This window comes from Bombus flavifrons, chromosome 17 (assembly GCF_040668555.2).
Source record: "Bombus flavifrons isolate JBK064 chromosome 17, iyBomFlav1_principal, whole genome shotgun sequence".
Lineage (NCBI taxonomy): Eukaryota > Metazoa > Arthropoda > Insecta > Hymenoptera > Apidae > Bombus > Bombus flavifrons.
Window position 1 is genome coordinate 4,562,860 of NC_138458.1, and position 17,034 is coordinate 4,579,893.

General features: G+C 34.1%; 1 protein-coding gene and 1 long non-coding RNA gene across 5 annotated transcripts; one reads left to right on the plus strand and one right to left on the minus strand.

The window, feature by feature from the left end:
* Window positions 1-109: 109 nt before the first annotated feature.
* Window positions 110-3,975, minus strand: LOC138188766 (uncharacterized). Of its 3 annotated transcripts, none has more exons than XR_011175665.1 (3): window positions 3,911-3,975; window positions 2,418-2,981; window positions 110-2,288 (listed from the first exon to the last, which is right to left on the minus strand). It is a non-coding gene; the product is annotated as an uncharacterized LOC138188766 (long non-coding RNA). The 3 variants fall into 3 exon arrangements; XR_011175664.1 differs by lacking the exon at window positions 3,911-3,975 and adding an exon at window positions 3,080-3,387; XR_011175663.1 differs by lacking the exon at window positions 3,911-3,975 and having other exon boundaries at window positions 2,418-3,436.
* Window positions 3,976-9,432: 5,457 nt separating this feature from the next.
* On the plus strand, window positions 9,433-16,561 carry LOC138188627 (glucose dehydrogenase [FAD, quinone]-like). 2 transcript variants are annotated; one of them, XM_069130596.1, is made up of 8 exons: window positions 9,433-9,644; window positions 10,920-11,075; window positions 11,153-11,222; window positions 11,300-11,603; window positions 11,705-11,881; window positions 13,506-13,718; window positions 14,242-14,412; window positions 14,829-16,561. In XM_069130596.1, exons 6-8 carry the CDS (start codon window positions 13,535-13,537, stop codon window positions 16,316-16,318), a joined length of 1,845 nt encoding a protein of 614 aa, XP_068986697.1. In that variant the 5' UTR covers window positions 9,433-9,644; window positions 10,920-11,075; window positions 11,153-11,222; window positions 11,300-11,603; window positions 11,705-11,881; window positions 13,506-13,534; the 3' UTR covers window positions 16,319-16,561. The 2 variants fall into 2 exon arrangements, with proteins under 2 accessions (XP_068986697.1, XP_068986698.1); XM_069130597.1 differs by having other exon boundaries at window positions 11,300-11,370.
* Window positions 16,562-17,034: the final 473 nt, after the last annotated feature.

Genomic DNA, 17,034 nt, shown 5'->3' on the forward strand with positions numbered 1-17,034 from the left:
TATTTACAATTTCTGTGAAATATTGTGAAGTATCACATCGCTGGCCAGTACTATTTAAATTAACTTAACATTCCTACATTAGCTATTTTTTTCGCTTTTCAAGTTTCACTTTTGATACTAAATCTTTCTTCTGCGTGAATATTGAGAAATATTTGAAATATTATTTGTTTGGACTATAAATTTATAACTCAATATTTTTAAATATTTGCATGGAAAGGTATTACATGAAAAACGATGTAACGTATTCCTAAAATTACAGTATTATATTCGATTATATAAATATTTAATTTAAAGCTTTTAAATGATCATTTTATCAACGCTCCGACATATTATAATTACGAAAATAATCGAGACCCTCCATATTTTAATTTTACACAGCAGCTATTTTACGTTGATTAGATTAATTTTTAAATGATTTGTTGTACATAACTAATTCATATGTGGAAAAGAAAAATGTTACTTAATCGAAGAACAAACCAAAAACTTGTAAATGATTATTTTTGGTATCTATTGTTATGTGAATATCAATGTAGAGGCGCGTGCGAAAGAAAAGTAATTTGAAATTATTAATTTACACATATATGAAAACCAAATGGGTATTAGGGAGGTGTATTATGTGAATTAATTTACATTGTATAGAGAATAATAGCATATTGTAGTTAATACTTAAAATGACTTAGAACGTTGCAATCATGTAATACGAAATGTTACATTACTCAGTGCGATTTTTATCAGTAATGACATTTCTTGTTACCATTGAAATAGTTGAAACATATTTTTTATGTGAAATTTTTTTTAATATTGTGCATTATTTTTTTTTAGTTAGAGTAATATTCTTCATTTTAAAGATTATTTGAATCAAAATTGATTCGTTTCAGCCGCGTCACTTTGATATATTTATTTATCTTTTATGCCAAAGTGTCCAAAAAAGAGAAAAAACGAGACAGTTACCAAAAAAATGCAAGGTCAATAATGCACGCAAAAGAATATAAATGACTTCATATATAATAACATGATAAAACAAAATTAATTTATAACATAATGATTCAGATTGCGACAAGTAAATATGATCACACTAATTACTATTTAAAAAAAAGAGTAAAAGTCGCAGTGAATTTTTTAAGCGGAGCACAATTTTTAAGAGCAGAATTTTTCAGGTGCTTTAAATAGTATCAATTTCGTTTAATTAGCTTAAGAAATTTCATCGTTAATTGATCAATTATATCTAAGATTAATTAGTTAATTGTGTCACTACTGTCGGTCTTTAACAAAAAGACCTTACAATTAGTACCGATGATTAATTAATTAGTCATTCCGTATTTGTCGATTAATTGATGGGTTGTCATTATGAAATAACCACGAAAAATTTTTATATCCCTTCATTAACTCTTTATTCGATAATAATTATTTGTACATAATTAATAATGAATTAACTATTGCCTAATTCATAGGTTGTGTTCATTATATTGATTGAAAGCAGTACAAAGAAAGAATGATTATCTTGAATTTGTATTTCTTTCCCTTTGTAAAAATGCGGAGATGGTAATAATTAATCGATCGATAATTGATCAATTATTTTTGTAAATAATAATCTGAATTGTTCTTTCGTTTTGTCTCTCTTTTTTTAATCTATTATGGTTAAAAAAATTGATTGCAATGTATTGAGTGAGTTTGATGATGAGATGCAATTTTACTAGTAAATGGACCTTTATCTTGTATCATAGGAAGGATTATTTAGCAGGCGCAGTCTTGTACATAGAGGAATACAGATTAATAAATTAAATTGAAAAAAAGTCTTACACTGTTTTAATATTAGCTCGTCCGAAAAGTTTCTTTCGTTTTATAAGAAAATAATAATGCACAACATTTTCCGTTTTATATTATTTTATCGAATTACGTACGATCCATTTTATTCTATCAAAATAAAAATCACAATGTTCAACAGATTAAGTTTCATGTTTGTATAAAGATGCATCGTTGTAAAAGACGGGTCTGTAAAAGAAAGACACTTTTCGGACAACCTGATATATACAATTTTGACCTGATCTTAATTACTGAATTAGATTCCACGAGTAAGAATTGTGATGCTCATATTTGGTTTAAAATTTTTATTGCGAGTTAGATTCATATGTCCTTTATATGTCCTCTAATGTGACATGCGAGCACGAGCAATTATGGTAGCGAGCACGCCACACGGCTGGATACTCTAGCGAGAAGCACCGAGCTTCATTTTTAACGTGAAGCCGATCTTTATCGGACCTATACAGGTTCTGACCACTCTGGATTACCTGAAAAGTGTAAAAGAGGCATAGTGAAGAAGAGAAAAAGATATTGAATTCGACGAACAATAATACACTTCTATTTATGATACCAAAGGAAAGAAAGGAGAAATGTAATAATTGATATGGACGACTCACTCTAGACGCTCGTTCGTTCATCGTTACCGTGCTATGCACTCACATTCACACACTCCTCTCGGTCTCGTATATCGCTAGCCGCAAAAGTTACGTTAAAAGATCGCTGTCACAACCCGCGTCCTAAGTTAACGCACAATTGTACTTACGCCCTGCTCGAGCTTTATAACCACTGGACGAAGCACCACACTATCCTACGAATTCCGGCCTATTATCTTTCTACTTTATACAGATGTATGCTGTACACGCGCGACTTATTCGAAACGTGCGCAACTCGTAGCAAGAAATTTGTGAATTCGCGTTACCGACGGTCACGACTTAATTCATTTACCGACACTTTTCTCCTTAATTGCTCTCCTATCTACCTATCTGCTGGACGCACGGGAGAATCCCCTATTTGAAATTTATCAGACTCACCGCGCAACAGCGTTATGATATCTATAATTGTCGAATTTGTACATTCCTGGACGGGCAGTCAAGGACGGAACAGATGACAGTGCGCTCACTGCAACCCGCCTAACCATCATGCCACTCACGACGCACGTGCAAAAATGCGCGTACTTCAATCTATGAGCAGAAATTGCCACGCTATACTGTTGCTGAAGGTGTGGTCGTGTGTACGATTACCCCGTGCGAGATCGGAGGCTCCAAAATTGATCACCAACATTTAACCTTTTGGCCTATAACCACGAGCGAGACTCGTGCTAAGGGATTTGTGTCGTAAGCAAAAACCACGAGTAAGACTCGTGGTAAAGGATTTGTGCCATAAACGGAACCCACGAGTCTGACTCGTGGTAAAGAATTTGTGGCATAAGCGAAAACCACGAATCTAAAAACACTATTAAAGCACGTCTTAAAAACACTATTTATCCTCAAACGTTGTTTATTATTTCACGATTACTTTTGTAGCCCCTAAATATACATGTCATAAGAAGTATACATCTTACGCCAGTTCGGGTACATGGCTGAACAGATGAATGGCACGGCGCGCGATCGGCAGATGGCGTGTAGGCCAAGGGGTTAAAGACGTCACGTAACACGTAATACATTCGAATTTGATATGAAATGTTTTTTTCGTACATAATAAGTAATTTTGCAATACAACAGAACTTCGTTTATATGAATCTGTTGGGAGACAAGTTGGTTCATACAACCAAGTCGTTTTCATAATAGCAGTCCACGTATTTGTCCCCAGCATCTATGATTTGTCATTCAGTTAATAGGAATTCTTGTGAGATTTTGAAACAGGAGTGAGAGAAGAAAGGATGTGCAGGAAGGAAGACGAAAAGGAGTGTTTCGTCTAGAACCTGCTAGTGAACTCATCAGTGAAGATATCCAGCAAATCCCCGCCTGGAACAAGATATGAAACGAATTAACATAGCCTAGCAGCCTACTTAGCAAACATAAGAATTATCAATCAAAATTCAATCAAAATAGCACATGTGAATGTGAAACAGACACCCAGGATGTAAACCACATCTTATAGAGATACCCACTTTATGCAATCAACCGAAATGAAATGATTAGGAAATAAAAAGAATCAGGATTCATTTCTCCACAAGAGATGAGACCTCTCCTGCAATTTCTAAACACAAACATCATTAAAAATTAAGATATTGACCGTATAAATACAACTATGGATTTAAGGTAGCAAAATGTCAGTAACTAAAGAATGACAGTGTTTAAATAATCACACACAAACAAAAGCCACAACAAAGATACATGCAGTTACACACAAACAAAATCACACATTGTTCTCACAATAAAAAAAACAATATTAAAATGACGAAATATAAACAAAATTATACGGTTAAAACAACGTCAAGACAGGTTAAGCTAAAATTAACGTAGAATAAACTACCAGTAAAACAAAACAAATGTGCAATTTTAAAATCTCTAAGTTAGGTTATATTTGTATCTACTTGTACCTAGTAAGCAATGCAGACTGAATAAATTGTGATACTAGCATGAGTATAAATTGTTAATTATTCTTGCTACATATTACATTAACACATGTTAGTAAAAACGGGGAAACTGTAGAGATGCTAACTATCCTCCGATCTCGATGATTTTTGGATATGTTGTGAAGCTCAACATTTTGAATAATATTTTCTTATACAATTAAGGGGTAGACTTGCTTAGTTTCTGTTCTTATTACTATAGTGAATTTTTCCCATAATTGTGATATTCGTGATAGTGTATGCGCCAGTATTGATCACGATCGTATATACAGGCATGGAAATTTTAACGAAAGAGGTATAGCTCTTAGTGATCGGACGATGTTGGTTGTCTTGTCTGCAATAAGGCGCCTCGATCTATTCCGATCTACCATGTTTTACAATTATAATTGTAAAACATACATTATAATCATAAGTATTTAATAAAAATATATTTCAATTCAGTATGCCGTGTTTATGCATTATGTCGAGGTATAGAACCTCGTCTGTGGTTTATAATTCCTTTTATCCATTAGTGTTCTTGTATCTCTTATAAATTATATATTATGATGACGAGTTGTATATTATGATGAGATATTAAGTTTTAAAAGATTTTTTTAATAATACATATCGAATTCTTAATACTAGTTACAGATATACTAATAGAGAGGTTAGTTTATACTAGTCTATACCATTTTCTTTAATTATATTTTAATAAATTCACCATAGTTGGATACGAAAGCAAACTCTTTGTGTTTAATGGCATGGTTCAATAGAAAATGATATTTTTTAAGTTAGTGATCGTTGCCTCACAAATTGTAGTTGAACGTCTGGTTCGAAATGTAAACTTACTGCGGGTATTATTACAGTCGTCAACGCTGAAATGAATACTTTATTCCCTGAACATGTTTCGATACTATCAACGAGCAACTCCAGCACATGTGCACAGTGAAATTTTCAGGAAAGAAAAGTTTCTCTTCAAAAGGGAAAGATTACATATGTTTATAAATTAATTTATTTTTATTTCTTTCGCGAATGTACTTCATTCTAACGTAAATGGAGCATGAATTTGCCATTTAAAATTCTTTTTTACATTTACTTAACACTAGGTTTACGGACGTTTCGGGTAAACGGACGGGTGAACAAAAATACACATTTTTTTTTAATCGCTTTATTCGAATTAAGTCTGAATTGAATAATATTAGGCTTTACATTTAAATAAATTATTAATAAGTAAAAAGTCTTTTTCTCTAAATTATCATGGAAATGATGACAATAATATTAACGGTACAGGGTAATCATATTTATTGAGTACATTTTTTACAAATATACTGAATTTTGTTTGTGCATTTTCTCCATACGATCTTTTTGCAATATATATAACAATTATTGCTTCTTTTTTTTGCAGTTGCTCACTTGGCAACTTTTTCGCACTTCTGACGTTGAAATGAAATGAAGCGTTTAATCTTCGGCAAATGTTCTCCTTGTTTTTATAATATCTTTACATTATATTTACACGCTTATCGCTGCCAAAACTAAAATATTGAAAAATACTTGAAGAGGTCATTGAAAACTCTCTGCTTTTACCAGGTATGTAAATATGAAACCGGAATTTTTGTATAGAAAATACACGTTTATTGTATGAAAATGATTAAAAATACTTTATTCGAAGTATTGCCCATTGCTAGCTATACATTTTTCCCACCTGTCTGGCAATTGGTGGATGCCACGCCAAAAAAACTGTCGCTCTTTTGAGGCAAACCAGTCATCGAGCCATTTTCGTACACTTTCGTAAGAAGTGAAGTGCTGGTCAGAAAGTGCGTGTCCCATCGATGCAAATAAATAGTAATCGGACGAAACCAAGTCTGGCGAGTAAGCCGCGTGCGAAAGTATTTCCCAACTGAACGCTTCGATCGCTTCCTCGACCGGTTTTGCTGTATGTGATGGTGCATTATCATGAAGTAAAATTAGTTTGTGTTGCCTTTTTTGATATTCTGGTCGTTTTTCACGCAAAACTTGATTCAAATCGATCATTTGTTGTCGGTAGCGCTCAGTATTAACAGTTTCGCCAGGTTTTAACAGCTCGGTGGTCTTTTTCGATGGTCTTTCACGTTCTTCGTTCCTCGCGTCAAAATTGCCACTTCTGAATTTTTTAAACCACTCAAAGCACTGTGATTTACCAAGAGCATGCTCACCGTAAGCTTCGACAAGCATTCGATGCGATTCTGCAGCAGTTTTCTTCAAAGGGTAACAGAAAATCAATGCTGTCCACAAATCGTAGTTTCCAGGTACAAAATTTGACATGTTCAACGCTATTACAAACTATGCTGTTGTATGAAACTTGTATTGTTCTGAGTCGAAAATGTTTGTGAGATGTCAACAAAGACTTTTGGCATCAATGACGCAGTTTAGTGATAATTACATTATCAGCTAGGACCATCTATAGGCAAATTCCGGTTTCATACTTACATACCTGGTACACTATACTTGCGTGCCATCTGGTCGACCACGCCCACACCAAACTTTGTTTTATTATAAAAAGTGATGGTTTCTGAAACACGTTTATAATTGTCTTCTACTTGTACATCTGTATGTTTGGTGCTTAGAATGAGAACTTTTACGTTAGGTTTACTTTTATACACAGTAAGCGTACAGTTTTCTGATTTATATAAATGTGAGGAAAAGAAAGTCATTTTGTGCGTTTTTCCCTTGAGCATCGAGTTTCTAAATCAATCGAACGATCTAAAATATATTTTGTTTGGACTTCAACTGATAACCAAAACTTAATGCCAAATTTATGAAGTTTATTCAGCATATATTGCATAAACCTGTATCGGCCTTTCATTGAAAATAATTAACATTTATTGGGATATTTTTATGTAGATTATAACAAGCCTGGTTATTACATATAAATCTGTCCCACATTTCGAATATCAGCGCGAATTTATGTAAATAAATTTATGTTGTCTTTCGGAAGCTTCCAATGATCTCGCCCCAGACATATATAATTTTTAGAAAATTACGTAACTCAGCAATCGTGATTATCCAGTTTTTTTTTCAAAACTCGATATGTCTCTTAGCATAGCCAGTAGGCCTTGCGATATCCTTGAATATCATACGAATGGGCGTTCTAAGCCTTGATCCGCCTGCTTTCAGTTTTATCCACTGTGTCCCGTCAAGTGCAATTTCAATGTCACCCATTACATTTTGGGATGTGCTTGGAATGCTCGTCCTTTCATCTTCGGAGTCAGAACTAGAAAAAATACGCATCATTTCCTTGTTTTGACATACTTTTAAGAAGTTTTCGTCTTCATTATTCGAAGATCCTTCTTCACTCACAAAGCTTTTCGTCTGTAACGTATAATATCAAAACATTACGAGCTCAAAATATGCGGTTCGTTAAAAATAATTAAAAATATTATGAGGTTCAGTGTTTAACAAAAAAATTGTTTTATTTTAAGAACGAGATGATAGCACATGTACAATAAGAGAATAATAATCAACATAAATTGTAACTAACAATAATTACTTATCAAACATACATACTTATTTAATAATGGGTACATCCTCCTTTATTTTCTATTACTTCTATTGTACGATTTAATATCGATTTATATAGTTTCTGGATATAATTTTGACTTAACGTATCTCCCATTCGCGTACAATTGCATTTTTTAATTTGTAGCGGCACTCAACAACAAACTTTCCAACGGTTTCTGTACCGTGACTTACTACACAAAGACCCTATGCTATGGAAGGATGACAGCAGCGCTGTGGTTAGCGTAATCGGTTACGAATATTCCAGACCCAGGTTCGAATTCTGGCACTCATAGTCGTTTTTCACGATTTCTAGAAGAGAAGAAAGGAGCGGTCCTGATGGTTGGAAGAACATTTCTCCAACTCAGATAAAGATAAAAATCTTATACACCAGCGGTACCTATCATGATCTTATACACCTCAAATTTTTGTACGTGTCATACTGCTTTCCATTCGCGTATACGCCGTGAATAATTTTTGCCCAGGAATTGTTAATAATATTTGGGTCCCGAGAGCGTGCAGGCCATGGCAAAATAGATATATTATTTTCATTAAAATATGATTGGACCAATTTTGATGTGTGTACAGATTCATTACCTTGTTAAAAGATGTAATCAGATCCAGAAATGCGTTCTACACGATTATTTATTTGTTCTTTGATTAAATTTATGTATCGAACACTATTCATTCTCCTATTGATGAACTTGATACTTGTCAACGCTGGCCCAAACCATCACGCTGCCTCTTCCCATTTGTCGTCGAATTACTGACATTGTCTCTTTTCTTTCTGCTAGTGATAACTGTTGCTGTTTTAGTTCAAGAATTTTCTTTTTTTTTACTATACGTTGCTTTTTATTATTATACGTTACAAACGAAAAACATTAAACGTGCCATTGAGAAATTGAAGATAGCACACCTGGACTATCTTTTTGATCAGGAGCGTACCTCTCCACCTTCAGTGTATTCCAGAACATTCACTGTTAGCTTCACCTTGGCCTAAGTGAATTAGTCTTATCTTCATTAGCATACAGGTCTTCTTCGGAAGTATCCCTGGAACAATCTTCATGGATGTTAACAATTTTGTTCAATATCTTATCATATCCCCTAGATTTACTAGAATAATTACTAGAAAAGGGGGATTGATCAAAATAAGAAAATACTGTGCCCAAATTCAATTACCCTATTATAAATACTTACAATAAGCGGAGACTGTCTACAATAACTGAAATTTTTACAAACAAAGCAAACATATAAGGATTGTTTATGAAATTAGCTAGCCCGTCAATTTGACGGGTTTCGTAGAGGTAGATATACTACATACAAATTTCAAAAATTAAAAAGCTTACGAAAAAATAATTGTGTGTATAAATTCTTTGGATGAAATGATTAATTTGCGATGCAAAATGGTTAAAATTAATGCTATGGTTTTTGGGGTATTTCATTTCGAAGTTCGAAATCCGTCTATTTGGCGGGTTCTGTGAATCTAGTGCTAATTTCAAGGTTATAGTGCAGTTTTTTTCTTTTACCCATTTTTATTGGTTAGCATGAAATTAAATGGCGACATGTAAACAAGACTGCTGAAGTAGCAAATATTAATATGTAATACGTAGGTGTACGTCACACGATGATACGAAGTAACTTAAACGAGACAACCAGTGAAAAGCAACCAGTCACATTACTGCCTTTCACAGTTGTATATATAACTTTGGATTTGGAAGGATTGCATGAAATCTGCGTGGCACTGATGCGATTGAGGGTAAACAAATGCGAAACTCAGCCGATATTTCAGACTATATTTTATAATTTGTCGTAGTAATTGCATTTTCTTTATAAAATAACGTCTTGATAATTGACGTTTAATATAGTCTCACAAACGTTCATTTGGGTTCTGAAATGAGTTTGAGTTAACTTGGCTATTTGATTACACTACATCGAGACCATATGACAGTCCTCGTGTTTTTTTAACTTTTGTGAGGAAACTTGTGTTTTGTTTATTGATGTATATTGTGTATTGTGTATGTATATTGAAATTGTTTATCGAAGTATGAAACGTTAACTCTTTATGTTATTTTTAATTCCGACTTGTGTAGCTCGGGATAGTAATATACAGTAATTCTCAAACGATCGTCCTATTACTTAAGGGGGTGTCCTGAATTAGAATGTTCTAAAACAGCGTTTTTTTTATGATTTTTTTTTTTTTAGAAGGGAAAGAAAGAAATGAAGTTACTGAATTTTGAGGTATGGTTTTGTATATATTTAACGAATACAAAAAAATTTTTTTTAAAGTGAAAAAAATATAACAGATTTTTAAGCATATTTCATGAGCTGCAGTTTTCAATCGGTGGGAAAGATCCACGTAATTCTTGACTAAAACAAAAAACCAAACGAGGCTTAAATTATCATATATTTTTCTTGTCGATGAACTAAAAAAAAAAAGCAGAAAATAGTGTGAAATTAAAAATTTTGGCAGGTTTAAAGAAAAAATGTGATTTATAAAAAGATAAAATATACTTTAAGGTTCTATACCAATTATTTAAATAAATTTTTTGACGAACTTTTTTAGTTCATCGAGAAGAAAAATATATAATAATTTAATCCTTTTTTGGTTTTTTGTTTCAGTCAAGAATTATGAGGTGGATCTTTCCCACCGATTAAAAACTACAGCCCATGAAATAGGCTTAAAAATCTGTTATAATTTTTTTTTACATTAAAAAAATTTTTTTGTATTCGTTAAATATATATAAAATCATACCTCAAAATTCAGTAACTTCATTTCTTTCTTTCCCTTCTAAAAAAAAAAAAAATCATAAAAAAATCGCTGTTTTAGAACATCCTAATTTAGGACACTCCCTTAATCTTTGTCATTAAGTGTATTTGAAATACAAAGATACCGTACTGCACCCTAAAAATTAAGTCAATCTTGAAATCTCTTACTCTTGCCGAAAGACTATTAAAATTATGCAAATTATTACGATATTTAATAATATCTCAACATGGCCAATACATTTCTAAAAAGTGACATTTATTGCAGATATGTTATAGCTGTGCTCATTTGGTATTCACAGGCAATTACTATCATAAAAGTATTCTGAAAACAACTCTCCGCCGGTAAGGTCAATTTGTATATACTTGACAGAAGCTACAACGCGAACGATCTCCGCTGATGAACTCGAGAACACAGTTAAAGGTAAGCGGCGAAAACTGTAGACAGAAACATTAAAAGCAAGTGATACAATTATACTCCATACTTTGTCTGATTTTCAGGTACAAGTATTTGCAACAGAATGAGATATAACAAAATTAAATGGTATACATCCGGTGAATCCCATAAAATGTAATATAATTTATTCAAAACATTCTTTAATACAACCATTATATAGAGTTATTTTAACCAATAATTGTATTTTCTAGCTTATATTTGTGAGCAGTATATTTCTTAGCGCATATTTGACTGATTTATTTTCTTGTGAATTATTTCTAACGTACGTATATGCTAAATAGGAAGCACGCATATATTTATTTGATGAATATCTATATGTTCCTTGTTACATATAAACTATAAATAAAACAGATGATAATGAGATAAATGATGAATAGAAACAGAATAGTTAATTAGAATTGAGTATTCAAGGGATCGCTGGCAAGGCAGCATTTGTCTCCTTGCTTTGTGTTTGATCGGTGCACTCTCTTACGTTTGAATCCACGTTCAATCCACGTACGTATTCTCAAAATTTCCGCATTTTCTCTAATATTCGATTTTTCCGTTATTTCTAATCTTCTACATCGTAAGATATAACATTCACGTATATGTTATAGGTTTTCCAATATCTGATAGTTTTATTCGCCATTTGTGTACATGTCAAATAGAGAATTGTTTAGAATAGAATACAACTCATCAATTTGGATGATACCGAAACATTTCATCAAAACAAACATTCTGGACAACTTTTTACTGCATCTACATACACCGGTCACTGGACATTAGTTTTCAAGGTAGAAAGATATTTACGTTTAATATGTTTTATTTAACAATTCATTTTACAAGTTTTTTTTCTATAAACAATTTCTCAATAAATAAAGCTATATATCTGACACTTTCGACAAATTGAAGGTCGGTATTAAGTGTAGCATTCCTTGCATCAATAAATTTATCGAATATTATTTTGTGCCATCCGCTATTAATACAGCCCAATCCATAAGCCATTAATCACTTTCTATTTCTTATTCGTATAATATTAAAAATAGTTATCCCTCTCACTAGTGAGTTCTCTTTATATAAAACAGGTCTATATGAAAGTGTGCTCTCCTGTCTAGAAGGAAGTGTCGTCGTAATTTAGATGTAATTGAATATTTTTGCCAATGCCTTGGAAACCAAGGCCAAGTGGCGTCTACAGATATTGATCAGAATGTCTACCTTGAAACTGCGTTTCAATGTTATACGAATCGGTGATGTTTTCTTTCTACGGAATAGTTACCATACAAGAATATTTATGTGTTGGAGAAAAGTAAATCGACAATGTAACAACCAGATATCAGTAAATAGCTATAATACACAAATAAATAAAGTAATGAATATATCTTTCAAATTAAATTAGCGTAAAAAACGTAACATGCCCGGGTGAAGGTTTACGTATCATTATGTTCGAGATTACTAAATGCTTAGCAGCTTCCACATGGATGCTGTCCAAAGAGTTTCTTTGATACATTCACTGCTTTCGCATTAAATTTGTGTAATAATTAATTTCAGATATTTATAGATCCAATTTGCATTAATTACTCGTTATAGTACATTTCTATTTATCGAAGTCATGATTTTTTTCTCTAGGAGAAAGAGGATCAATTTTGCAGGAACAATTTTTCGAAGAACTAAATATAAGCTGAATCGAAATCGTCTCGATATATTTTTCTTATATACAGGGTGGTTGGTAACTGGTGGTACAAGCGGAAAGGGGGTGATTCTACGCGAAAAAAGAAGTCGAAAATATAGAATAAAAATTTTTCGTTTGAGGCTTTGTTCTCGAGAAAATCGACTTTGAATTTCCGCTCGGTACGCGTGCACTTTATCACGTTTCGTTATAACGGATCTCACTGTAGATCGTTGTCTCGATGGAAAAATATGAAAAAAAAATATTTTTTTTAAATTGTTATTCTATATTTCCGACTTCTCTTTTCGCGTAGAATCACCCCCCCCCCTTCCGCTTGTACGACCAGTTACCGACCACCCTGTATATCCTGTAGATATTAAGTTAAAGACGCGCTAACATCACCCAAATGTGCATATTAATAATTGTTTTTTACGCACAGATATCCTGCACGTTTTATTATATATAAAATTCCATTTCTTCTTATGCTTTTGTCCCTTTTAATTATTTCTAGTTTTACACATTTATATCTTGATACGTTTATAAGTCTAAGAAATTCTAACCTTTCTAGTACCAATAACATTATGCGCGAGAACTTAGCAGCTTCTCAAACATAGCATTATATGTTGTTACGCATTTGAAAAGGGCTTATTGTGTGTTACGGTCAATGGGAAAACTCGCGAAATTGCCGCGAGTGGCCACTTGCAGAAGTTTATGAAAGATAATTGGTAAGCTGTCATATCTTAATGTTACAGTTCGATAAAGAAGATTGGAGACGTATAAAATGGATGTCAATCACAATATTCTGAGAGGAGTCCGATCAGAAGTGGTCAGATCGATGTTTTCCTTTCTCTTAAGCCTATCGCTATACGCCATATATTCGATTGTTAATTATTCCTCGAAGAATCTTCCTTCCGAATCACTCTTGCCATCTTACGATTTCATAATCGTAGGCGGTGGTACTGCAGGTATGTTTTTTCATGATATCGATAGAAAATCACATAAACGAAATGAAAATATGAGAAAGAAGCGCGTATCTGTGTGTTTCCACGCGAGAAGGAGCGCTTTATTATCCACATAATAAAGTAACACACAAATCTAACAATATACACATCTCGATTACCCAATGCATCCTTCCTTTAGCTGCTCTATCTGTTTTGCAGTATAATAATGCCGTTATACGTTGTTGTATATATTGACAAGGAAATTTTAACGTCACCTTTCCTGATTATAAATGTAAATTAAGTTTATTTATAATATGTTATAAATATATATTACATTATAAATATCGTATAAATTATACATTATTGCAACATATTGTAGATTTATCACGAAATCCGTTTTGTGTTATGGACTGAATATTTTTCCTTTCTCGATGATTAATATCAATTAAACTACAAATTTTTGAAATAAAAGTATTTCCAATATTTGAGTAGATTGATGTTTTCTTATTTATATTCTATAATGTTCTGCCAATTTACATGATTATAGGAGCCGTGGTAGCGAGTCGGTTGTCCGAGATAGAAGACTGGAACGTACTCCTCTTGGAAGCAGGTGGCGATGGAAGCATTATATATGATATTCCTATTACTGCTGCCAATCTGCAGCTCACCGAGATCGACTGGAAATACACGACGGAACCTAGTCCAAATTATTGTAGAGGTAATTAATATGTAATAATACTAATGTATGCATAACTTTACATCCTAATAAATATTAATACCAGAATTACCCAATACGTCTATATAGGTGAGGGAAAATTTTCCTTTTCGATATTAATAGAAACAAACATAATATATCTTTAGCTAGATTGACACAGATTTTTGCTTAAATAGTTAAATAATTGTATAGATCTATTTAGTTTAACTAATATTGTTTGAATTATACTGACCTATATATAGAATATTTAGGTACATTTACGTAGTTCTAACGTTAACTCACAAACGTTAACCGGCAAATGATCCTATCGTCGAACGCGAAGAGATATAAACGCAAATCAATCACCAAACAATATTAATAGTCGATTACGAATTATTCGCATCGCCTTTCATGTACTTTATCACAAATTCTGCCTATAGCGATGGAGGAGGGTCGCTGCCTGTGGCCACGTGGCAAAGTGATCGGAGGTAGCAGCACGATAAATTACATGCTCTATGTTCGTGGTAACAAAAAGGATTACAACATCTGGGAACAACTAGGCAATCCAGGATGGTCCTACAAGGACGTCCTAAGTTATTTCAAAAAATCGGAAGACAATCGGAATCAGAACTACACCAAGACTCCGTATCATTCGAGAGGGGGTTACCTAACTGTCGAAGAATCAAAATGGCACACACCACTGGGTAATGCGTTTCTTCAAGCAGGACGAGAAATGGGTTACGAGAATACAGACATTAATGGAGAACGGCAGACTGGCTTTATGTTTCCTCAAGGGACCATTAGACATGGGAGCCGGTGTTCCACGGGGAAGGCCTTCCTGCGGCCGGCCAGCGCGCGTAAGAATTTACACGTCGCTATGCAAGCACATGTTACGAAAATTTTAATAGATCCGTCGTCAAAGAGGGCTTACGGTGTAGAGTTCTTTAGAGACGGAAGGACGCTGCGCGTCCATGCCAACAAGGAGGTGATAGTTTCAGCAGGATCTATCAACAGCCCTCAATTGCTGATGCTGTCTGGAATAGGACCTGGAGAACACTTAGCGGAACACAGGATACCAGTGGTTCAGAATTCAAGAGTGGGTTATAACCTTCAAGATCACATATATGCGGGAGGCGTTTTCTTCTTGCTGAATGAAGAAGTATCGTTGCCAGAGGACAATTTGTATAATCTTCGATATTTGCTAGAATACGCCTTATTCGGAGCTGGCCCATTAACTCTCTTAGGAGGACTCCAAGGACTAGCTTTTATCAATACCAAATACGCGAATGCCTCGGACGATTTCCCAGACATAGAAGTGCATTTTGGGACATTGAGTCAGAACACAGACGGCGGCGAAATTTTTAAGACCATTCAGGGTCTGTCCACAGAATTCTTCGAAGCTGTATATAGGAAGTTCGTCGGTAGGGACTTGTGGTTGGCGCTTCCTACGCTTATAAGACCGAAAAGTAGAGGGGTTATCAAGCTTCGAAGCAGCAATCCCTTCGATCATCCGTTGATTTATCCCAACTACTTCGAAAACCCGGAAGATATAGCGACATTGATAGAAGGAATTAAGTTTGTGGTCGAGATGAGTAAAACTGCATCATTTAGACGTTATGGAAGCAAACTTATACCGGTACCATTTCCTGGCTGCAAGAATATTCCTATGTATACCGATTCATATTGGGAGTGCACGATCAGATTCTATTCCACGACTCTATTTCATCCAGTGGGTACTTGCAAGATGGGGCCTAATTCGGATCCAACAGCTGTAGTAGACCCTCGGCTTCGAGTTCACGGAGTCACCGGACTTCGAGTCATAGACGGCTCAATTATGCCAAACATAGTCAGTGGTAATACCAATGCTCCGATTATTATGATCGCAGAGAAGGGTTCCGATATGATAAAAGAGGAATGGTTGATGAAATAGGATACAGAGTGAGTATCTGTTCTTGTAAATTGACTTAAAGCGGCTGCTACTGTTTATTACGTAGTAGACACTTATAATTATAAATTCAATATAAATTCCCATTCTATATTACGTTAGGAACTTAGCAAGGAACAAACACTTCAGGAAGTAGGAGCTGTACGACTTCACCTGTTACATACTTTTATGTGTCCTGGTTCATTTCCTTACATTGCCGTTGGAATTCAGAACTTAAGTGTAGTATCATTGACAGATTGCCTATGAAATATCGTTGAACCATAAACCATGTTGCAGGAAAGGTTAAGTGCCGATAGACCAAAAGGGTCTGGAAACTTCAATGTGTCGTCGGTCCTTCGGTCGATTAGTTAGGCGGAAAAAAAGGCCTATGTGAGCATGGCCGCGGAACATGTACGTGGTGGAGCTATGAGAAAAGACAAAGGGATGCTTAAGGGAGATAGACGAATTAACAGGCAGTCGTTAGTTGAGAAGGAGTGTTGTCAGTCGAGGAGGATAGCCCGCGCGTAAGAGAACGCAGGAGAAAGACATCGTGACAAATACTATCAAAAAGCACATGTTGGTTCAATATTTAGTTTTAAGAACGTCGAAGACGCATTAGAAGCATTTAATGGTGATAAAAGTGAAAATGTCGATCGATGATTCGAGTCGTTCGAAGAAATTGCAGACACATGCATGTGGCCAGAAGCACAGAAGGCAATTTA